At 38.4% G+C, this 25,035-nt stretch overlaps 1 protein-coding gene and 1 long non-coding RNA gene across 2 annotated transcripts in view; one reads left to right on the top strand and one right to left on the bottom strand.

The window, feature by feature from the left end:
- LOC122234919 overlaps nucleotides 1-222 on the bottom strand; it is a 195,575-nt gene extending 195,353 nt beyond the window's left edge. The window contains exon 1 of the long non-coding RNA XR_006212899.1: nucleotides 140-222. This is a non-coding gene — a long non-coding RNA (uncharacterized LOC122234919). The remainder of the gene's footprint in view (nucleotides 1-139) is intronic.
- A 2,241-nt stretch (nucleotides 223-2,463) lies between these two features.
- Nucleotides 2,464-3,952, top strand: TMEM74 (transmembrane protein 74). The gene has a single exon (XM_007075839.3). The coding sequence runs from the start codon at nucleotides 2,924-2,926 to the stop codon at nucleotides 3,839-3,841; it is 918 nt and encodes a 305-aa protein (XP_007075901.2). The 5' UTR covers nucleotides 2,464-2,923; the 3' UTR covers nucleotides 3,842-3,952.
- The last annotated feature ends 21,083 nt before the right edge of the window (nucleotides 3,953-25,035 follow it).

The following is a 25,035-nucleotide window of genomic DNA, read 5'->3' as shown; positions in this document are numbered from 1 at the left end:
CTTTCCTCATCTGTAGAACGAGGATTAATAAAATCTACTTCGAAGATCTGTTCTATTAAATAAGACAAAATATGCATACTGCCTGGCACAGGGTTGGAACTAAATATACACTCCTTCCCCCATAATCCTACAGCCCTACCTGAGTTTAGGACACAGCGATTTCTTCCAAAGAGCCAATCAGGAGTCTGAAGGTATAGCGGGAATGTCTTCAGGAAGGGCAAAAGCCAGGAGTGAGAGAGAACGGGGTGGGGGTAGGGCGCGGATGGAGACCGCCCCTGGACTACAACTCCCGGGATGCTCAGCAAGAAGGAGTGCCCCGCCCCGCCCCTCCCAACCGGCACAGCAGGCGCTGCCCACCCCGTGGAGCCCAGCGGCGCGCTGAGGCTACAAGTGCCACGGCTGGTAATCGGAGGACTTTCCCGTGGAGCCGCGCAGGAACAGGCGCGCGGTGCTTCAGCCGCACGTGGTGGTCAAAGCAGGGGTGAGTGACGGAGAGTGGCACCGGGAGGAGGCGCTGGGGCGAGGGAGAGACCCCCCCCCCCCCCCCGGGAGCCTGGCGGAGCAGCGGAGCGCGTCCCCACTCCCTGCCCTAGGTGCTTGCTTGCCTCGCCTCGGGGTATTTGGCGAACGCAGCCGGACTCTGGGAGCCCTGAGGTTCACCCGGAATGGATGGATTGATCTCGCAGGGATCACCGCTTCCCGGAGCTTGCTGCGCGCTCTTCTCGCACAGTGAGCGCTGGACGGATCCCGAGGTCGCTTCCCCAGATCAGCCTCGCCCGTATTAGTTAGTTCCAATGCAGATATTAATGTTTAGTTAATGGCAGACGGAGGAGGCAAAGTGCTGTCCCCTCGCTTTGAGGTGCAATTTCATTAACCGCGCTCTTAACCAGAGAGACGGAGAGGCAGGAGACGGAAGGAAAGAGCCTTTAGCTGGTCCCATGGGATTATCCTTTCTCTACTGAGGATGGAAGCCCCGGATTACGGAGCTGCAAAGGGAATCGACTGTGCAGCTAGTATATCTCCGATGGAACAAGCAGAGTCTATCTTTTCTTTAAAGAGAGAGGGAAGCAGGAGACGGGAATTAAGTGGAGATTTCATTCCCTCTGTTATAAATGGGAAGTGTCATGAGGGGCTCTGCCCATTTTAATAAAAAAAAAAAAAAAAAAAAAAGCCCAATGTGATGAGTTAATCGTGCCAAAAGTTAATCAGAGGACCTCATGTCTGAGGGCACAGCGAGATGATTTTTCATTTCAGGAATTGATCAAATACATTGTCACCACTTCCTTCCTGGAGGGATCCAGCTGTAGAGATCCGTATCCACTTGCTAAAGGAAAGTTCTGGTTCACTTGAATGTTTTTTGCATTTGGTCGTTTTGTATTTTGTTTTGTTTTTCTGTTTTAACTACAGAGAAACTTTGGTAGTAGGAGAGAAGTGGTTTTTTTTAAAAACAAAACAAACTGTAACGTAGAGCAGCAAGGATGTGGATTCCCTCTCCCGAATTTTAAGTGAGTTGCCAGGTAGACCATTAGGTGAGCCTTAGTTGTGCATCTGTGTGGGTTACCAGGTGTTGGAGCTGTGGATTGTGAGCATAATGAACCCACAAACCATGGTTTAAATCAATTATTACTGGAAAGCAAAATAAAGAGGGCCTTTGCTTGAAACTGCTGTACTTGGTGACAGTGAAAAGTGAGTCTATCCTGCAAAGGATGGTAGAAGCAGAGAAAGATAGGCAGTTTTCCGCTCAACCCAAAGTTCTATCACAGAAAGGTCCCATGCTGTGGTGGGGGTAAGGGCATGTCATGGATACAAAGTGCCAAAGGTAATTTTGGAACTTTGGAAATAACTTCTCACCTGCTTACCTCACAAACTGTTGACTCTGTGGGTTTATAATTTGTCTTTTACTGTCAGTTTACTTCTAAATAAAAACTTTCAGGTGGTCAATTTGGCATGCATGTTTCTTAGCAAAGTAGGCAGAGGGAGATGAACTCAGACCCATTCAGACGCAGTGAGCAAGAGTAGCAGACCTGTACCCAGAGCAGGTAGGTGTGTTGGGGGGAAGGGTGTGGAGTGGGCTGGCCCCTCGTATTTGGCAGGGGTCACACAGTTAAGGCATGTTGTCTGCATACTTCTGGGTCCAGAACAAGCTGGTGTCATGTAGCCACAAGGGCTGAGAATGAAAGCACAACGAACAAGCAAGGGTCTTGAAAATACAGGGCTGGTTGACTAAGGTCATTGGATGTATGAGGTGTAAGTTTAAGAAAGGTGGCTGATTAAACCAGCCATCTTTTACCCACTTCAGCTACTCAATCAAAATGCTGAGCCCCAGTTCCAATAAAGCCCAGCTGATGATGACATATTTGTTCGTCCATGGTGATGCTCTAAAGCTAATCTGTATTAGAATCTGTTCTGAACAAAGATAGTGTAAACGTAATTTAACTGAATTGTTGAGAAGTGTGTGCTTCCCCAGGTTCTCCAGAAAATCGCAGCTCTGCTAAAAAAGGTCCCTGCCTTTCTCATTTGTGTCTCTCTACAGGAAACTTGCCTTCTTATTTGAGGGATCCTGTCACAGTAATGTGTGAGTCCTTGGATAAATTTGGCTTGGTGACGGCAATGCTTTCTTCAGAGACACTGCTACTTCCTCTGTGCTCCTTTTCTACCCTGACCTAAGTTTCTCAGTGTTAATCCCGGTGATAAGTCAGAGGATTTGCCCTCTTCATACTTTCTTGCCACTAGGTATCCTCTCCTTTCTTTTACTCCTTTTAGAGGAACTGGGGCTGAGGTGTCTACAGTTGTGGCTGAAAAGGAGATGGGGACCTCAGGAGCGATACTCTTGGTAGTGCAGCCTTAGCTCTTGTTGGGTTCTTATCTGTGTTGCTGTTGGCAGAATTCTCAGAACCTGCTGGGGGATGTCTGACTAGCTCCGATGGAGCTCCACTCCCTTGCTAAGAAGAGCAGCCAGGCTTTCCTGTGCGATGCTGGGGACTGGCATTCAGGAGGCCCTCCTGATGGCCAGGCAGATGCAGCAGCCATCAAAGCTGCTCTCTGCTGCCAGAGACACTGTACGTCAACACCAAAAGCAGCTGAGATTGAAGGATCTAAACTTAGTCCTTCTCCAGCATCCCCCTCCTCCTCTTTGCAAGACAGAGTTATTCAGACAGACTCCTTGCCACCAGGACCTCTCAACTCAGGGAACAACCAAATAACAGCAGGGCGGAAAGTCTGCAACTGCTGCAGCCAGGAATTAGAAACTTCTTTTACCTGTGTGGATGAGAATGTCAACTTAGAGCAAAGGAACCGATGCTCCCCTTCAGCAAAAGGGAGCAATCACCTGGGAGACCTTGGCTGGGGAAATCCAAACGAGTGGTCCCATGAGGCTGCCGTATCCTTGATATCCGAAGATGAGGATGATGTAAGTTCGGAAGCCACATCTTCAGGGAGGTCAGTTGACTATGGTTTCATCAGTGCCATCTTGTTCTTGGTCACTGGCATCTTGCTGGTGATCATCTCTTACATTGTTCCACGGGAAGTGACTGTGGATCCCAACACCGTGGCGGCCCGGGAGATGGAACGCTTGGAGAAGGAGAGCGCAAGGTTGGGGGCTCACCTGGATCGCTGTGTGATTGCGGGACTCTGCCTGCTCACTCTTGGGGGGGTCGTTCTGTCCTGTTTGCTGATGATGTCTATGTGGAAGGGGGAGTTATATCGTCGCAACAGGTTTGCCTCTTCCAAAGAGTCTGCAAAACTCTACGGTTCTTTCAACTTCAGGATGAAAACCGGCACGAATGAAAACACCCTGGAACTGTCCTTGGTAGAAGAAGATGCTCTTGATGTACAGAGTTAATTCTGGTTGTGAACTTCTTGAGGGTCTGCGTTAGCATTTTCTGTGAAAACAAACCAACCAACCACTTTTCTTAAAATTAACAGTGCAGTTTATTTGCTTGTCAGGAAATGCTCATTTCACAAACCAACAGCCAGTGAGTGTTTTTGTTCTATATGTATTTTTTATTTACAAGAAAAGCTGTGTTAAGATGCATTAAGAAACTACAACCAGCTACACCTGTCCTTGTAAAGAGCTGAGATTAATTAATCTATAATGGCCATCAGCTTCTGTTTCTATAGCAAAATATTTCTAACAACCAGCGTACAAATGATTTTTTTAACATGATATGGGGTATTATTTGGACATTAAGAAGTCCTGCACACAGTAGGGTCAATTAGTAACTTATTTTGTGAAAAAGAACCTAAGCACTAATCACATAATAAGGCTTACATTTAATTCTCAAAGGTGCTTATCCATTCTCTTGCTAAATTTTTTCTTCCTCTGATTTGGCTGAGCATTAAAATATAGGGTTTTGAATTTGAATATTTTGAAGCTTGAGGATGTTGATTATTTTAAAAATGCAAGAATATATATGTTGTATTTATAATTATTCCTGTACTCAGAATTGGTAACTAAGTCATTAGAATAAACTTTCTAGGAAAAGAAAAATATATAAATCATTATTAGACCAATCTGAATTTAACCGAGAATGTTAGTGCCAGATATGAGCTGATGTTGCATGCCCATTTTCTAGGTAAAGTAAAATTAATTGCTTACGTAAATTTCATTTTCTGTTTGTCGTTTAGCTATCCCACAGGTTACCCGGGCTCTTGAAGTCTTTCCTGGTTCTCACACCAGAGAGGCAAAGCATTAGACATTTTTAATATATTTCCAGACATATAAACCTCTAGGCAGGTCAGAGTCATGATTAGCTCAGACACACCCAGGTGACATTTTGTTATTGTTTGGAGAAAATTTCCAATACAATTGCAGCTAGACTGTTAGAAACATTTAGAAATTGGTATCACTTACTCTTGGCGAAGCAACAAACCATTGCCCCAGGATGGAAGCAGTCCTTAAGCCCACAGCCAAAAAATTAAAAGATAAGAGTGACAGAGAGGAAACTGATTCAGTGGGAACTGCATCCTCACCAAAACTCGCCTCCTCCTAACATGGTCTAAGTGTCTCTCTCCGTTCCTCATCCAGGCTCTCAGAAACTGTGATGCCTTGCCTCATGATGTTTACACTTGCTCCATGAGAGGCACGATGAGCAAAGTGGTCACAACTTTGCAAAACACACACCCAGTGTCCACACTAACACACTGTCTCCGTACAGTTATGGTTCGGGAAGGGGTAGGAAATGGAGCCTCAAATAGCTTGCATTTTGCAATTAATCTTTGAGGTGTTTCCATCCTCCCACTGCAAGAGCTCTTTTAACTTCCATTAGTGCATTACCAGGATCTTACAAAGGGCTGGAACTTGGAATTTGGGGTGGGAGGGCAGAGATGGGTAAGTGAGAACATGATTTCTTTATTGATTCTAAAGCATAATTCTAATGCCTGAATTTTTTGTTGTTATTGAGGACTGGAATATGTGGGTGACTTTGGCTGGCAGAGTGTTTGAGTCAGGATGTTTATGTGAATGAGCTCCTGTTGATGTCAGAGATTGATTTGATGAGTTAGGTACACTGTGTGTTACCAAGGGTTAAGATGAAAATCAAAAAGGTAGGATCAGAAGATAGTAAAAATAGAGAGGGCAGGCATGTGAAAGAATTATTAGGTAAAAATGAGAACTTGCGTGGACATCAGAGGAAGCTAGATGTAGCTGAATTACCTTATTCTATATAACAGGCTATTAACTGACTTGGAAATAATTGGAACATCATAAACGTGATTTTTGTTTTCTATTGCTGTTTCATCGTGCTTTTTGAAAAAAGTTTTTGTTTTATTGTGATTCTCATGTTACCGTTTATGTTGAAGCTGGCTTGCTGGAAGTATAAATTCAATATTTTGAAGGTTTATAAATTATCAGATTCTAACCTGCTTGGGCCCCACCATACATTAAGTTGAGGCAATAAGGTAATGATATCCTTGGATGAGTGAGTAGGTCTGGGCTGTGTGTCTTTTAAAAAAAATACATTAAAAAAATAATGCTTGTTCTTAAAAGCTAAGTGGGATCAGCTGTGTTTTGTTTTTATTTATTGGAGAAACATGATTAATTAGCCAAATTGCAGGCTAAACTGAATTAATGTGTAGCCTGATTTTCAGCTCACGAAGGAAGACAAGTTTGAGAATCAAGTGTTAGGAAGTTTTTCAATAATGTAAAACTGGATAAAGGAGAAGAAGCCAGAACTTTTCATTTGGAAACATTTAATGAATCTTCCAGTGCTACCAAATCACATACAGTTCTGATGTGATCTAAGGGATATATATATATATATATATATATATATATATATCCTATTATATCTGTATATGTATCCCAATTAGTAAAAGATATGCATGAGGAAAGACGTAACAAGTCAGAATATATTTCTTCCTTCCCTTCCTTAAAATTTTAAAATTGAAGTATAGTAATCAATGCTTACTTATTTCAACACTATTTAAATCTGTCCATATATAGGACACATCTCTCTCAAGTCTCTACTTATATGATGGCAGACTATTATTCCAAAAAGAACCAATTCAGAAATCATCTGGACATCTATAGTGCTGTGTTGACACAGTTCAGATAACTGCCTTAATCAGCTTTCCTACAGTATTCCCTTGTATAGCCCTAGTCGATCCTATCAGTGCCTGAATTCAAGATAAGGATTACTTGAATTTAAAGCCTTGGTAACACAAGCAACAAAAAGCCCTGGACTTTAGACACTATTGTTTCCAATCAGATACAGAGGCTTTTGGCTCTAAATATATTTATTTAGAAGGACTTTGGCAGATCAGGTGATTATGTTACACACATTGAACAGATGATAGCTATGGTGTTGGTCTTGGATCCTACATGGAGATTATGACCTTACATCTATCTTTTTAACATGGTGCTGGTCGTTGTGCATGAAACCTTTTATTGCTAGATCTGGAACAGCAAAGCTTTTTCAGAGGTCTGTGGTTTAGGTCTTAAACTTTTTATCAGGTGTTAAAAAACTAAACTAAGTCACTTTCCTAATTGTAAAGCAGTTCATTGTTCAGTAATGCGGTCCAAAGGGGTGAGTACCAGAAAGAAAGCTTTCTCTATTACTACTGGGATCTATATGCTAATGGGCAGTTTAATCCTTCTATCTATCTATCTATCTATCTATCTATCTATCTATCTATATCTATTTATTAAATGTTTGTTTATTTTTGAGAGAGAGAGTGTGAGCAAGGGTGGGGCAGAGAGAGACAGGGACAGAGGATCCGAAGTGGGTTTTACTTTGACAGCCAGGCTCTGTGCTGATACCAGCAAGCCCAATGTGGGGCTCGAACTCATGAACCGTGAGATCATGATCTGAGCCAAAGTTGGACGTACAACCTACTGAGCCACCCAGGTGCCCCTGATCCTCCTAATGGCTTTAATAAAAGGCTCCTTATTGGGGCTTAGATACTTGCCTGATACTGGTATCACATGCTTTGATGGCTACTTAAAATATCTTAGCTGAAAATACCTCCCTCTCATACTTACTTGTTTTAGGGACCCAATTGGACCAGTGCTGGCACATGTCCTTTGAGACATGCAAATTTAGACAAAGAGACTGCCCTACTAAATTCATTTGTGCCTTCCCTTTGTCCTCCAGAGTAAGGGTAGTGACTGAGTGAGCACTACGCCAGCTGAATGGCAGGAATTAGGGTCTGAACCCAAGCGGCTCTACTTTTTGTTGCTTCTTGTGACAGGCAAAAATTCTAGGCAAGAGCATTTAAACATTTCAGCCTTCATCTTTCATATGTGCAATGGCAGGCATATGCAAAACCTTACCTGGATTAGTCATCTAGAGTTAAGGAAAAAAAATATTCTATATATCTAGTAGGAGAAGGTTTTTCAATCTGAAGGTCAGATTCCATTGCAGCAATTACTGCCACCACAAAAATGTGGCCTGACCAAAGAGATTCACAACCTTCACCAATGGCTCACCTATTCAGGAAGATTTAATACCACCAGCTAGATTCCACTGTGACAAAGGAATAAGACAGATCCTTACAGTTCTCTGTAATGGGGTTTGACCTTTCCCAGAACTGGGCATAAAGAATGACTACAATGAAAAGAATTATAATGAAGTCTCACTGGCTTTTCCCAGCATAAAAGGGTTCATAAGAAAGAGAATTAACATATCATTGTCTTTCAGCTATATCATTTTATGGTTCATAGTACTCTATAATATTCTCTCCTTCCAACTTTTATGGTCAGAAGCCTTGGGAAATAATTTGCCTGATTTGTGCACTGACACTGTAAAAAGGGGGATGTTCTTTTAAATATGTAAAAGTGATTTCAATAATCTGTGGCTTACATTTAAGAGCATACCTGGAGTTTATGTTTGTTAATGTGTAAGTTTATGTCCACTCAAGTCTATATATGTATTAGGAGAATGTTTTATAATTGTAGAACTGTAATACCCAAAGCTATTGTTAGAATAATTTTCTTATAGGAAACTTGGCATGCCTTAACGTTGACTTTAAGGATAACAGAAGTCTTTCACAGGTCATGAATTAAGGATTTAGAATCAACCTCAGAATGAAATGCCATAATTACATAGATCTCTTTTGGCTGGTCAGCATCTCACAGATGTTTGATTTATTTTCTTAACCGCTCAATTTCAGGCTCATGAGAGTGTGGCATATTTAGAAGTTATTTTACCATGAATTCTTGTTTTATTTCAAGGAAATATGGGAAGCAGACAGTACTTTCCTTTGCTCCAAGTTTTAGCAATTTTCCCGTGTTTTGGGAAGAGCCAGTCTTACTCTCCCACTGCCATCTTTATGGTTCCTACCCAGGCTCTGAACAAATGTTGTACAAGAATGCAACGATGGATTATTACTATATAGTATATTGGGAGTTTCTATTTTGTGGTTCTCATCATGCTTTTAATTTTATTTTTCTTGCCAAACAAGAAAAATAATTTGATGTTGATTATGTGTTTTAATATTCTAAAACGGCAGTTATTAAGGTTATGGGCTTTTCCTTTGGGCATGTGATGCCTTATGTGTTAATTGCAAGTGTGTCATATCATTTTAAAATAAAACTGTTTATAAAGATGTTTCATTGTGTTTGTTAACTTTTATTGATTTGAATATGAATCTGTGATGCTGATTTGGTCTTTTAAGATTATATTTGAAATTATTTGTCCAAAAAAATTGCAAGTGATATTTACCCTGACTCCAATATGTCATTTTTCTTGCTACTATGTCATTGAACAATATAAACCATACTTTATTATTTTACTTTGTATGAAATAGTCAAAGCTATTTGGTTTTACTCAGTATTAAACTTAGAGTGTGAATTGCATGATGTGGGAAAAACACATGTATTGGTATTTATTGATATTTTAAAAAATACTTATCCAAATATCTAGAAAGCTTTTACATGAAAAAAAATCAAATTAACTTATGATCCTACTCTTAAATTTCTCTTAATCTACTGTTGATCTCCGTTTTCATTTGAAGGATGAATAATAATTTATATTATTAAGTGAAATGTTATCCTTATTGTGTATTAGTATTGTCAAGACTGAGACTTCTAAGGGGGCAGTTTAAAGTGAAGCTTCATAATTTACTCCACTTATTTAAAACAAAAATTGGATCAAGATTCTTATGTACTATAAAAGAAAAGAACTAGTTACATATATATACATATACACACACACATACACATATATAAATAAACATATATGTATAATGTAGTTTTATGTACTTTTTGCTAGAAGATTTTTTTTTTAACCACCTCTGATCATTTGGAATGAGCTACATAATGCTGCTACAATTCCACAATATCTTTTTTATATGACTCTTACAGGTCAGCAAGAAGTCTCTCAGAGACCCTATCTGATTTAGCCACCTTTCCAATGTTGCTGGTTGTCAGGCTGTAGGGAAGAAGAGAGTCTGAATGGTCTGGAACAGGCACTGGACCTCCTGGCAACTTGCCGGCTAGGACTAATTACATAGTCCCAGTCGGCCAGGAAATGCAGTTCCATCATGTGCCCTGAAGTGGGGAGACCTAGGGCTGTTTGGCAAACACTAATAACCACCACAATTTCTAAGGTCTTTGTGTTGTTAAAGCATATTATGTATCAACATAAAAATTCCTGCATTCTCTGATGACTGCTTGATCCATTTATTTTTAATATTTTTATACTGAGGGCAAAAAAATCCCCCAGAAAAACAACAACAACAACAAACTATTCTAAAAACCCCCAGAAACATAAAATTCAGTAGTGCTTTTTAACGAGGGAAATGCTCCCAATTTACTTTAAGATTACCTATTATGATTTTGTTGTATTATTTTATCATAAAAATGAAGGGATTAAAATACCAATCCCAATTCTTTGAACTCCTGAGCAGGAGGAAGCACTTTCTTAATTCCTTACTATGTGTTATGGAATTTATACCTTACTAGACTCTCACAACAGTCCTGCAAGCTAAGAATTATTACCTTCATTTTAAAAATAAAAGACTGGACCTCAAGAATATTAGATAACTGGCCAAAGTTACACAACTAATAAGCAGTAGAGAAAAGATTGAAACCTAGGACAACTTCACTAGAGAGTCATTACTTATTCCAGGTTAGAAGGAATGTTACCCCTGCAACAACAACAAAAAATTCTATACTAGCTATTTCATTTTGTAGTCATCATTTTATAAAGTCAAGTAATAGTCATGGGGTTTGAGAAATAAACTTTCTGTAAGGCAATCGTACCAATATTTTGTTTTAGAGAACATAGCCATTTCTCAAAATATAAAACCAAATTAAACCCATCAAAACTCGCAGTCATCCTACTCACTTCCCCCACCGAGGTTCAGATAAGCTTATACTGACACTTTCCTTAGAGCTGAAAAGAAAATGTAGTTATTCTTCCTATGTGCACAATAGTCTCAAAGGATTTATGTACTCTCCGGGAAGGAGCTCAAAGACGGAAGAAAGTCCCATCTGAGTGCTATGTGCCAGGCATTCAGCTTTCATGTAGTATCTTGCTTAGTCTTCATAATACATGGTATAATGAGAACTTCATAATCAGGGAAACAAATGACTTGAAGTTTGAATGCCTGCTCCTCTACTCTTATCAAGTCATCTGAGTTCTAGTTTCTTTTTTTTTTTAAGTTTATTTATTTATTTTGAGAGAGAGAGTGAGACAGAGTGTGCACACACACGGAGGGACAGAGAAAGGGAGAGAGAGAATCCTGAGCAGGCTCCACACTGTCAGTACAGAGCCAAATGGGGGGCTTGAACTGTTGAACTATGAGATCATGACCTGAGCTTTCGTCAAGAGTCAGACACTTAATCGATTGAGCCTCCAGGCACCCCAAGACTTAGTTTCTTCATTTGTAAAATAGGGATAATAGTGTTTGCTTTGCAGGATGAAACTTAAAAATGATAAATGGGACAAAGGCTGAGAGGGAACCCTGGCGGGTATTCCATCTTTAGGTCCATCATTATCTTCAGTGGGCTGCTTTTTTTAAGTTTTTTTTTTTAACGTTTATTTATTTTTGAGACAGGGAGAGACAGAGCATGAACAGGGGAGGGTCAGAGAGAGGGAGACAGAGAATCTGAAGCAGGCTCCAGGCTCTGAGCTGTCAGCACAGAGCCTGACGCGGGGCTAGAACTCACGGACCACGAGATCATGGCCTGAGCTGAAGTCGGCCGCTTAACTGAGCCACCCAGGCGCCCCTTCAGTGGGCTGCTTTGTAATGGCACAACGTAGGTGTTTGGAAGTACATGGGAGCTGTGTTCATGTTGATTAAGTACTGGCTGACAAATAACTGAATTGGGCCATCATCATGATAAAAAATAATATTCTCCTTCACCTTCTCTCCCTCTTCCACCTCTTCCTCCTCTTTTCTCCTCCTTCCCTTCTTCCTCTTCCTTAGCCTCCTCCTCTCCTTCATCATTATCAATCATCTATGTGGAAACTATTCATTTGGAGGTCTCTTATTTCTACCATCATAGACATGCCTGAGAAAGAAAATTTTATTTCTCTTCATAAGACATAAAATCAATGTGAAAACTGTCCTCCTCAATTGTAAAGTATGATGTGCTAATATCTTGTACCATAAGCCTCCAGACCTTGAGTAGCCATAGCTCCAATCATTAGCTCCAATGTTATGTGGCAGAAAACTCTGTCTTTTGAATAGAAGAGTTTTGCCATAGAAAAGCCCAACAAAATCCTTTTATTTGGTTGAAAAATTTTTCTTGTTTTTAACATTTCTCAGTATTAAAACTTAAAAGATACTTTTCAGTGAGCAGTCTGGCAAAAGGCTGTTCTTCACTGCCGTTTGTCCAGACCAGAGAGTTTGTGTGCTTATATTGAATTTATCTTTGAATTTTATTTTACCTTGTCCATGTTCTGCCAAATTAGCAAATGTAACTACTCTGGAATACAGATGACCTTAAGAATAATTGCTAAAAATTGAACTTATTTTCCCTTGATACTTAAATGGCATAGTCAGCGATGCCCCCTGCTGCTGAGCAGATCCATAGCAGGGAAACTGGGTGCACCAGAGAAGGAAGAGAACAAAGCCAGCACCTATGTTAAATCATTCCTTAAACAAGTGGTAAGCTCAGGAAAATTCCCTGGTTGCAAACAGAAGTAAAGAGGGTTGGGAGAGACTGATACTAGTCCAAAACAGTAATAGATGAGGCTGAGAGAGTCTCTGAAACATAAAGGTTCATTAATGACATATCTGGATAAATCTTTGAGTCATCCCCCTTGGGAGTTTATCTGCTGTGCGTAAGGAAAAGAGAGAGATCATGGCAGCTTTGTGTCAAGTTATTGCTAGAGAGCAGTGACCCAACCAGGGACTACAATTCCCCATTCACTCTTCACTTAGGTGGGGCCGCATGACTAATTTGCACCAATGGAATGTAAGCAAAGTGATGGGTGTCACTTCCTGACCGAAGTAGTTAAGAAAGTTGCATACCTTTTACTTCCTTCCTCAATCAGAGTTGACTTTGGGCCTGGCAGAGAAAAAGGCTTTCAAGCCCAAATGGAGGAAGATATAGGTCTGTGCATGTGGGCTAATGAATAAATAAACTGACATTGAAGGAAGAGCCAAGCATTTCACTTCAAATTATAAGATGTTCACCATAATTTGGGGGAAAATCTTCAGTTCCAGGCTCTTTCTTTCCTTTGCAATTACAAATCTATCTAGTTCTCAGTCAAGACACTCATAGTTATCTATTCTAGTGATAGATTACCTTTACTATCATTTACTAGTGATAGATTACATTTGTATATTATCATTTACATTTACTAGTGATAGATTATATTTACTATAGTGATAGATTACATATATAGTGATTTATTACATTTACTAAATTGATGCCTAAAGAGGTTAATGATGAAAGCTAAAACTACTGAGTGTTTATAATGTACCAGGACCCAGTTGTCACATTTGCTCATTTAATCCCCACAACAATCCTGTGAGGTAGGTACTCTGATTACCATAATGTTATTCATGAACAAAGTTAGATTTACCACTGAATCTATTAGCTTGCCCAAAATATTAGCTCTGACACACAGTTCATAAGTGACAGAGTTGGGATTCAAACCCAGAGTTTGACTGGTTAATACCCTTGCTTAAGTTTAAAGCTAGTAAATGGTGGAGCTAAGACTTCCCACCTGGGTCTGACACAAAAATCCATGCTCTTTGTATCTATAATAGGCTGTCATTTACTTCTGTAGTTCTTTTCACCTCAGCTGCCTATCCTTCCTTCTGCCAAGGCCAACCTCACTGATGATTACTCACATCATCATTGATCTCTCCCTTCTTTAAATGACCATGGCACTTAGTATCTGTATTCTAAAATTCACTCAGTGTAGGCTGCCTTGTATTGATCACTAATTGTTTCATGCATTAGAGTTTTCTTTACAATTAAGCTTTAAATTCTGGAAGGGCAAGGACCCTCTCTTACCTCCGTAGTACCCAGATCAATACTAACTCGTACCAACCACTTGATTGCTCATGACTTGCAGAAATAGAAACATGATGAATTCTCTCATTATGCCAGAAACGAGTAGTCTGGCCCCAATACTAAAGTAGCCTCTTATCCTGGTTTCTAGGATAAGAGAAGAACCCAAAAAAGGAAAAATCCTTTAGAGGAGAGCCACGAAGTGGATTAAAGTTAGAAACCACGACACAAGGGAAAATGTAAAAGAACAATGGCTTCTACTTGCAGAGCCAAAGGCTAAGGCATGTCTCAGGAAAAATTCACTAGTTTTTAACAGCTGAAATGCAGAAACATTCACTTTCACCAGGAATGAAAACATTCAATTTAAAATATTAAAACTGATACAATTTTTATTGTATCAAATTGGGAACATTTTTTCCCCTTTTTAAAAAGCAATGCTTAATGTTGCCATGAAAGATATTATTTCATACATAGCTTCATAGGGGCATTGACTAATACATTTCTTTCTGAAACACAAATTAATAGTATGTACCTGGAATCTTCGAAATATTCTTTCCCCCAGTATCCCACTTCAAGAAAACTTAGAATAGAAATATTCAAGGAGATGGATAAAAGTTGATTTACAAAGATATTTACTGCTGCTTTAGCTACAAAGTGAAACACTGAAAACAATCTCATAGCTGGATAGAGGGATTGTTGAGATGAGGTAAGCTCATAAAAGGATTGCTGTAAAACCACTAAAGCTTTTCAAAGATTTTTAAGGATATGGAGAAGTGCTCATAATGTAACATTAAGTGAAGAAATTCATGATACAGGGCCTTTTCTCGAATACAGCATCATCCCAATTATGTGCTAGGTATGTAGTTTATACGTACACATGACAAGAAGGAACATTAAAATGTAAATAGCTATCTCTAGAGTAAGGTTGTTAGTAATTTGCTTCTTTTGTTGTATTTCCTGAATTTCTCTTTTTCTTTATAAATGTGCTTTTAGTTTTTAACAAGCATTTTTTTTATAATACTTACTATATGCCAGTTTTCATTCAAGACATTTACAACTATGAACTCCTTTAATTTAATCTTCATATGGACCCTATAAGGTAGCTACCATTGTCACTTCAATGTTAATGATGATGAAAATGAGGCACATAAAGGTTTAAAACTTCTTCAAGGTCACACAGCTAGTAAGTTGTGGAAGTAGGGTTTGAGCCCATGCACTTAACTGTATTATGACAGTGAAAAAGTTTTGGAACCAGAAAATAAAATAAAATAATTTTATTGGAAAAAATAACAATTTATTTTTAGATCTTGACTTCCCTGGGCTAATATAAGAAGATAAGAAAGCAACATGTAGGGGTGCCTGGGTGGCTCATTCCATTAAGTGACCGACTCTTGATTTCAGCTCAGGTCATGATCTCCCAGTTTGTGGGTTTAAGCCCCATGTAGGGTCCTGTGCTGACAGTGCAGAGCTTGCTTGGGATTCTCTTTCTCTCTTCATCTCTCTGCCCCTCTCCCACTCTCTATTTCTCTCTCTCTCTCCCTCTCTTTCAAAAACAAAAAAAAAGCATGATGCTTCCTGGGGGGGAGGGGGGGAAGAAAGCAACATGAAGAATTCAGTTATCCATCCTGATATCCAGGATTATTATGGCCGGAATGACTTATAAGGCAAAATGTGAGAACCTCTCAATAGGGCCATGAAAATGGGATTGGTGATATCTTCTTGCTGAGAGCGGGAGGGTGTCTCTCAAGGTCCCCTGCCAGGCCTAGGATTTGGTGATTCATGAAGTAATGAAACAGGGTGACCCAGTTTGTTCCCTAATTACATTTATACTCTCATCCTTTAAAGGAGTCACAGAGACAAGACTGTCCTTCTTGTAAATATAATAATTTAATATTTTTGTCTACAACTTAGAATAATGAACATAATCTACACAATTTTGAAGGAGAGAGAGAGAGGCAATTATTCTCTTATCATTCTCAGACTTGAGTAAGTCGACTGACGAAAAATATAGTAGAGAGAAGAACTTGTCAGCATATTGTCAGGTAAGTATAGGAATTACACCATATAAATAGCTACAATGAATAATTTATTTGGTAGCTAGATGGCATTATTTGTGCTGAACTGTATTCATCAGTTTTCCTTCCTCGTCTTATGAGGTTTTTGTGAGTTTAGGTTTTATGTCAGAACATACGTCAGAGGAAAAAGGGATATTATCTGTTCCACAATCAAAAAATATTCTGACTTGCCAAGAGGCCTATAATTATCTGAGAAGTTGGTTTTATTATTGTCAAGTTCTATCCAACTGCAGTAAGAAAATAGTTTAGTAGAAAAGTTATTTATTTTCTCACTATGCTAAATCATACTGGTTTTAAAAAAGGAATTTTTCCATTTTATAACAGTGGACCCATTTTGTAGCTTTTTACTCACAGGTTGAACTTCCCCCTCTGAGGGGGAGAGAGGGTGGAAAGTATTACTTTATTATATATAATAAATAATGAGGAACTTGCAAGTTAGGCATACCCATCCAGGGAGAAAAGAGAAGGACAAAGGGAGAAAAGGGCAGAGGGAGAAGGCCCAAGAAAGTCATAGGCTTCAGAAGGAAAGTCTACTTGTTGACAAATTCCCCATTGCAAAGATGGCTTTAGGATTTTGAAGATCAGTGATATTACATATTTAATATGAAGCTATTCCCTGTTCCTAATTATTCTGTACCTTCTCTTTTAATGTCTTCAAACCTTTCATACAAGTCAGCCATGTATAACAACCTCATATTTGTAGAACCATGGAGAATTCAAGGATGGGGCAGAGAAGGGAAGAGCAGGCCCCTTGGCATTAGAGGCAGGCTCCTTGGCTGTTCCAGAATTCCATGATCTTAGGGAAGCAAATGAAAGTTTGAACCAGACCTAACAGCAGCAGGTAGTTGCTGGCAGAAGAAAAGCAGGCTGTGGTATGTACTGACTCACCTATAATTTCTCCCAGAAATACTAGGAAAGTGATCCTTGAAAGGAGTTGTGATATGGGCAGGGGAAGGAAGCAGGGGTAGATGAAGGGTGAACGCTGCAAACAAGTGTGTTAAAGGAGTAAATAGTGGAAATTGGGGCAGAAGACAACTATTTGTCATGGTTATGTAATTGAACTATATTCTACAGATAATGGAAGAACTACTGATATTTTCTTTTAAAAATGGCATAATCAGAGGTCAGTTTTAGAAAGAAAACTCAGATGCTGGAGTAGAGGACAGGTGGGAAGCAATAGGAAGGGGCCAAGGAATAATGATGAACTAGAAAAGTGAAGAGACTGAGACAAGGGAATAACATAGGCATTTCAAAGATCAAAACAAATAAAGTTGATGATTAATGTGAACAGGGTGGAGAGAGTGAGAGAAACTGCTTAGGTAATTTAACAGTAATCAAGGTTTGAAAAGTACAGGAAGAAGTACTGGGTTTGGTGGAAAAGATATGTTGCCTCTGGAGTATGTGGGGCACATCCAAGTGAAGATGGCTAATGGCCGCTGGAAATATGGGTCTGGAGTAGTGGAATGAGGTTGAGCTTATTTATGATATGAAGCTATGTTGACCCAAAATGGAAGCCAGGGTCTTTCAAATATTTAATGGTCAGTGAACTTATTTTCATGAAAAACTTTACAAATATAAGAATGTGGAAGTATATTATTAGATTTCAATTAATCATCTGTAGGTAAAAGAATAATGCCACTTGAAATCAAAATGTCCCTGTAAAATCTAGGATGTATGGTAACTGTAATTGTACTTCATCTATTTCAGAGAAGATCGATGCAATTAATGATCCTAAACCAAAATTAACAGTAAAAGATTAAGTCAAAATCAATCAGAAGGAAGAAAAGAGAATATAAACTAGATATGTGATATTAGTCAATAACCCACAATAAGTTTGTTAACCTTGATGTTTCTATTAAACAAAATAAAAAGAGAGTGAAGAATTTTGGATCGTTATTATGAAGTACTTGATAAAAAGAAAGTCTAGGTATTAATTTATAAAAAGAAACACCCCCTGGCACAAAATTCTGAGAGGAATATATCATGTAGATCTTTACATAAAGAACAATGAGTAATACAATGGAAAATAGTTTTGCCAAAGCTACAGAAATGTTCTTCAAATGGATGCTTCCAATATATTAATATAATCATTATGTTAATTACTATATTATGCATACCATTATATATGTATTATTATAACGTATTCTATTAATATGTGATTATATAATATATAATATATAGTAATTATTATATAAATATAATTAATATATCATATAATTATATTATATCTAATATATTAAAAGCTAAAGATATATTATTATCAGAAAACTAAGGTAATACAGCCCAGCTTGCTTTCTGATGAATTAAGGGCATGGAGCCCAAATTCTCTTGGGATCGGATAGTTAACATTCTTCTCTGACTGACTTTCAAATACTGGATTTTTCTAGCAAAGCTTCTAACAATACTGCTCAGGCTCTGGTCTTTTGTTCTTGAATTCTCTGATGAGTGCCCACATTGTTGAGATTCTATTTGTCTATGAAAGTAAATCTCAAATGCTTCAGGTATCAGACCTATAGGGGAAGAGTTGAAATTCTATTGTGAATATTTCAGAGGGTCCTTTTTATGATGGTGCATATGGAAGTTCTTAGCCTGTCTCCATGAATGGGAGCCCTCAGAGACCTTGCAAAAGTCCCTCTAACTTGGAAAATCATTTTGAATTTATTCAATCAGTTAAATAATTTTCATACCATAAAGGGTTGAGAATATAATTTTAGTTTGAAAACTTTGAAATTTATGTTAATAATATATTACCTTGGTCAAAAAATAAGCTCTTCATTGCCTATATAGAGAACATTCTGATGAGTCTAACAAGATCTAAATGAAATAGCCCAGTAAACAATAAAATGATAACAACAAGAACAACAGCAAAGTAATCCTTAATTACTGCTTTCACTGGGCATCTTCAAATATTATCTCTTAAAATTCTGCTGGATCAGAATACAAAAATACTGACTCAAAGGGATATATGCACCCCAATGTTTATGGCAGCATTATTTACAGTAGCCACATTATGGAAACAGCCCAAGTGTCCATTCATCTGATGAATGGATAAAGAAGATTTATATATATACATATATATATATATATATATATATACACATATATATTTAATGTAATATTATTCAGTCACAAAAAGGAATGAAATCTTGCCATTTGCAATGACATGGATGGAACTAGACAGTATAATGCTAAGAGAAATAAGTCAATATGAGAAAAAAAAATACCATATGATTTCACTCATATGTGGAATTTCAGAAACAAAACAAATGAGCAAAGGGAAAAAAGAGAGAGAGGCAAACCAAGAAACAGACTCTTAACTACAGAGAACAAACTGATGGTTACCAGAGGGGAGTGGGTGGAGGAGGTGGGTGAAATAGGTGATGGGGATTAAGGAGTGCACTTGTGATGAGCACTGGGTGATGTATGAATTGTTGAATCACTATATTGTACACCTGAAACTAATATTACACTGTATGTTAACTAACCGAAATTTAATAAAAACTTTAAAAAATAAAAATAAATAAAATTCTGCTCGGTAAGGTCATTTAGTATTGCCTACTTAAATATTAGGGAATGCCAATACATGCAAATACTTTCACTGTTAATTGGATTATGTTAATTTACTAAAAATTATCTACCAATGTGCTTGTTCCTTTTCCTAATGTTCTGATATAGAAACTGCCCCGTAGTGTTAAGGTTAACAGGAAATTTAAAGCTTGTTTTTCAGAGACCTGTTTCTCCCTAATTAGCTATTGTTTCTTTTCAGACCCCACTAACACATCCACCAGCTGTCTCTGCAGAGGCCTGGGCTGACACAGATGGAAGGTCACTGATAAGGTTATAGCCTGGAACAAGAAAAGTCCTGCATTCCTTCGCAAGACGATGAGTCCAAGACCACATCCAGTTTATACTGGCTCTCAGAGTACGGGCATAGCCCCTCTCTTTGTCCTACTGACTTCCAGACATCAGGGGCTGAGTTTTGCCTCATTTTAATGTTAAGATTCCACCCCAAAGGAAACATGGAATGTGTGTCACATATATGTTTGCTCAATGCACATGCTCCATCTTTCCTCATGAATAGTCATGTTTCCCCACGCTTTTCATCAATATGTATGTCAATCCCTATGATTATAAAAACTTGTTCTAATCTCAGTTGGGTGAGACAGATGTGACCCTGCCTGCTGTCCCCTTGTTTGGCTGCCTCTCAAATAAACCCTTTCCTTGCTGCATACTTGATATCTCAGTGATTGGCATTGCTGAGCATTGGGCATACGAACCGGGGTTCAGTTACAATATGGAAGAGACAGGTTGGTTCTTACAAACTCTTGCAAAATAAACTCCATAGTGAAAAAGCCTCCCCCAAAGAAAATTTGGTAAGAATGTTAGGAGAGCTTTAGACTTTAGAAAAGGATACACTATTCCTTTTCTTGTACGTCAAATGTCAGAACTTAGGGCAGAAATATAGAGGGTTGGTATATTGGGGCGCCTGGGTGGTTCAGTCGGTTGAAGGTCTGACTTCGGCTCAGGTCATGATCTCACGCTCCGTGAGTTTGAGCCCTGCGTTGGGCTCTGTGCTGACAGCTCAGAGCCTGGAGCCTGCTTCAGATTCTGTGTCTCCCCCTCTCTCTGCCCCTCCCCTGCTCATGCTCTGTCTCTCTCTGTCTCAAAAATAAATAAAGAAATAAAAAAAAAATAAAGAAATATAGAGGGTCAGTATATTTAAAAGCTCTACCTCTAGGAATGATGAAGTATTCAATAAATTGTGGGCTTTTCTTAGTGATAAAGATATCATTTACAGGAATAAATGAGTTTGATAAAGTATTTTCGGTATTGATACAAGACAAAGTGTTTTCTATGAAGAAACGGCTTATGAGGAAACAATATTTTCCCATTCATGTTTTCTATGAAAGATATTTCACAGTAGAACCACAGTAGACGCACTGCTGATCATGGTATCCAAGTCCTGTTTGAGATGGATGGTAGATGAGTTCTAGTGATGCTCAGAAGGCTGTCCAATTGAAGCACAGAATCATGACGGCATTTTATACCTGTATTGATAGAATGCTTCCAGTTAGGTTTTAACCCAAAACTGGACAAAGTTTCTAAGAAATATGTTCTGACATATACCATATCAGGTTAAAAGCTTAATTTCAATGAGAAATGAAATTGTTTTGGCTGGCCCTCCTACAAGTTTATCAAACTTTTTAATGGGAAACTAGCTAAGAAAAAATCCCATAACAAGAGATATGGAGAAATTGACTTTGTAAAGTCAGGTCCATTCTTTCCCTCTTATTATCTCTGTTCCCTCTGCTAGATTTTTATATTTCATGCCTGAGTCCGCTAAAAAATAAATGAATAAGTAATTTCAAACTGCTAAAACCTTAACTAGTTTGTGTTATCTAGGGGTCATTGTTCATACCACTTCTTAAAGCCCTGGCTAATAAAGGCCCTTGAGAAGACTGATTTAAAATTGTAGTGCCACCGGTAGCTAGAGAAAAGAGCACCTTAAGTAAGGCAGATTTGTCAGATCTGAATCTCTGTTCTCAGGATTAGCCACCCTCTCTGATCTCCGGTTCAAACCTGGTACTGAATAGTCAAAATCAACATTAGAGTAGGAAAAGTAAACAGATACTATACTATCTTCTACTTTTACACCTAATCCTGACCACAGGCAAATCAAGCACCAGAGGATATGCTGAAGTTGGAATAGAAATCACTTGGAAATGGTGATCACATTGACTTGATATGGTGACAAGTGAATAGGAAGAGGATAAAAGGCACAAAATATTGGAGCCCTAAAAATATAGCAGGTGGATGAAGAGTGATAAACTCAGCTTGGCTGAGTTCTTAAGGATTTTCTTTAGCCGGAGAACATAAGGGAGTGAGTTCATCTCTGCCCAAACTGGGACTAATCTTACAGGTACCTAGGAGGGTGCAGAATGTCCTTAAAGGTCAGCTACAAGCATTTTTAGCAGCCAGTAATTTGGAAACAGAGATCAAAGCAGAGTGACATGAGCTGGAAGAAGAGGCACTACTCCTCCGTGGAGGTTCAAGCTCATACTCCCTCTGTCACCACTCAGAAATGACGTCCACCAGCTAAGCCTGAAGAGCAAGCACCCCATAGAGAAATGTTCTCACTTTGAATGGCATCAGCAGGATGAGGCAGCCACATGACCTTTTGTCTTAAACTAACTTTATCATGCATTTAGAAGGGATAAGGAATTTTCTTCATCTTAAACTCAAAGCAGTCCCTACTTCAGAATAGAAAAAAATGTACATAGCATCTAGGAATTCGCTTTTTTATTCAACCTCCATTCTCTCGCTCATTCTACTGCTCACTGCAGTAGGTTTGCCATGATGTTGTCACCCAGACTTAACTTGCCGTTTACACATCTTCTTGTTTATCTTGGTTGTGTTTGAGTGCAAGAGAGAAATGGAATATCCCATAAAATGCTATCAACTTTTCCCTATTAGTGTGGAAATGGCAGTTTCTAAAGGCTCACTTTCCAGAGGTAATACAAAAAGAAAAAGGAAAAAAAATTAGGTAAAAAAATCATGTCTTACCAATTATTTTCCCCTTAAGCACCTTTTCGATAACTCTTGCACTTCCTTTTCCTAAATATTGTCATGTTAAACTGTGTTCATGAAAGAATATTTAATCAGAAACCTGTCACATTACCACGTGGAAGAATTATTAATTCTGGGATTATGCAAATAATCGGTAGACCTCTACCTGCCTGTAGGATAACTCCAGAGAAAAAGCTAATTTCCCAATTCAAGAATGCCGATTCAAGAATTCAAGAATTGAGATACAGATTTCATTAACTGAAATAAAGATATTAATCAGAGAATTAGATCTTTTACCAAAGAAGTGCCTTGCATATCTGTTTTGAGTGAAAAGTGTTGAGTGAAACACCTAAGTGTTGACATTCTTACCCAAGTTACAAATGGATACTTTCTGGTGACCTTCCTGGTCATCCCCAAGTAATCTCAACCACAGATGCCAAATTCAAATGCTAATGGTCTGTTGTTCCTTTTATATTATTTATAAAATCTCCAGAAACAGTGAATATTGGAATTTAGTTTATTTAAAACATTCTAATACTATGCAAACCATCTCATGCCTAGATTCGTGTTTATATAGCTAAATTCCAGGGAAGGAATTTTAGTACTTTAGAAGTACAGTTAACATTTTTCAGAATTATCTAAAGTGCAGCTCTTCGCCTTCAACTGCTTGGGGTTTGTTTTTGTTGTGGCTGACTCATAACACCTACTTTATCTGGGATGATTTGAGTCATAACATATGGGAGCATTACAATGGGGGTAAGGGTTGGTTTCTTAGATTTATCAATGGCAGGAGAGGAAGGGTTTAATTAGGGTTCAGCCAGATGCATGGGGCAGTTTCATTTCATGAGAAATAGGTGAAGAATTAGGTAAAGTTAAGAAGATACCTGAAAGACTATGGCAAGGCAAAATAAAATAATTTGAAGGAAATTTATTCTTATGGACTCTTTTATTCATTAAATAATTTTTATCTCATTGACCACTATATTCTAGAAATTTTGCTAGGCAATGATATAGAAGTAAGAGAACTAAACCAGAAGTTATTTATCCTCAATGAGTTTTAACTTCTTGGAGGAGACATGTATGAATCAAATAATCCCATATGAAACAGTTACAACTGATAATAAGTAAAATAAAGGAAAAGGACAGGGAAATGAGGAGTCTATATTAAGCCCTGAGCTTGCATATTACTCAATTTGCTTTGAAAGGTTTTCAGCCTGTTCATGAAAATCAGCTATTCCTCCTTAGGAAAATGTACTAAAAAATTCAGGATATTTTCCTTTATGTTGGAGGAAATTCAGCATGATGCAGCTTGGAACCTCCAGGGTGTATTATGTAATTTTAATCTTTGAATCTCTGAAATTTTAGTCAGGTGTGTTTGGAGAGATGCTGGGAGACAATAGTCTCTGCCGGTTTTATTTGTGTGCAAAGAAGCTTTTCTTCCTGAAGCACAGCTGCTCCTTCCTCAAACCCTATGAGGTAATACCCATCCTATCAACTTTCATCCCAGGTGTTAATAGCAAAAAGAATGAAACACTGGCAAATCATTTTCAAACATTGCTGGATCGAATTCTGACCCGTTCAGAAGTGTAGGGGGGATGCGTTTGGTAGAGAAGGATTCTTTTTTGGCCTTTCTTCCAAAAAGCTGTACAGAAAGTCATCAAGCCCTCTGGCTAGGTCTATTTTGTGTTATGATTTGATGGAAATAGTGGTTGACTTGTGTTTTTGAAAGTGACAACTGGTTATATATAGTTTTAGAATGAACCCTTGAAATATAGTTCATAAAGGAATTACCTAATTTTTGGAAGATTTGGTCGATGTTATGAATATCCTCATATAAGGACTGACTAGAGAAAAAACTCAGTTAAACTACCTGGAATAGCTTTAGGGATGCATATAATTTGCATGGACAGGAAAATAGGAAAAGGGGAACATTCTTTTGTCCATGGCTTTTGTGAACAAAGGGTTCTGTTGGATGTTGAGACTATCAGTTTCCAGGTCCAGGTGATTTTCCTGAAGAATATGAGGGTCAGTTTAGAAGCTGTTAAAATATCCTCCAATAAGATGGAAAAGGCATCTTTATTTTTGGCATGGCCTAGCTGTAGAACTGTTCCAATGGCTCTCATTTATTAGCATGAGATATACATTTTTCATAGTTCATTGTTTTTTAAAAAACGATTTATTTTTATTTGCTTTTTAAATTTCAATTTTAATTCCAGTTAGTTAAACCTTAATATAATTACAGGTTATATTAGTTTTGGGTGTACAATATAGTGATTCAACACTTCCACACATCGCTTGGTGCTCATTGTGATGGGTGTACTCCTTAATCCCCATCCCCTATTTCACCCATCCCCCCATCCACCTCCCCTCTCGTAACCATCAGTTTCTTCCCTATAGTTAAGAGTCTCTGTCTTTCTCTCTCTCTCTCTTTTCCTTTTCCTCATTTGTTTTGTTTCTGAAATTCCACATGAGTGAAATAAT

This window comes from Panthera tigris, chromosome F2 (genome assembly GCF_018350195.1).
Source record: "Panthera tigris isolate Pti1 chromosome F2, P.tigris_Pti1_mat1.1, whole genome shotgun sequence".
In the NCBI taxonomy this organism is placed as follows: Eukaryota; Metazoa; Chordata; class Mammalia; order Carnivora; family Felidae; genus Panthera; species Panthera tigris.
Note: the sequence above shows the minus strand (reverse complement) of the source record. Positions and strands in the feature narration are given on the sequence as shown.

Excerpts from the sequence above, each read along its gene's own strand:
- TMEM74 (XM_007075839.3), top strand. The coding sequence starts at position 2,924 with ATGGAGCTCCACTCCCTTGCTAAGAAGAGCAGCCAGGCTTTCCTGTGC.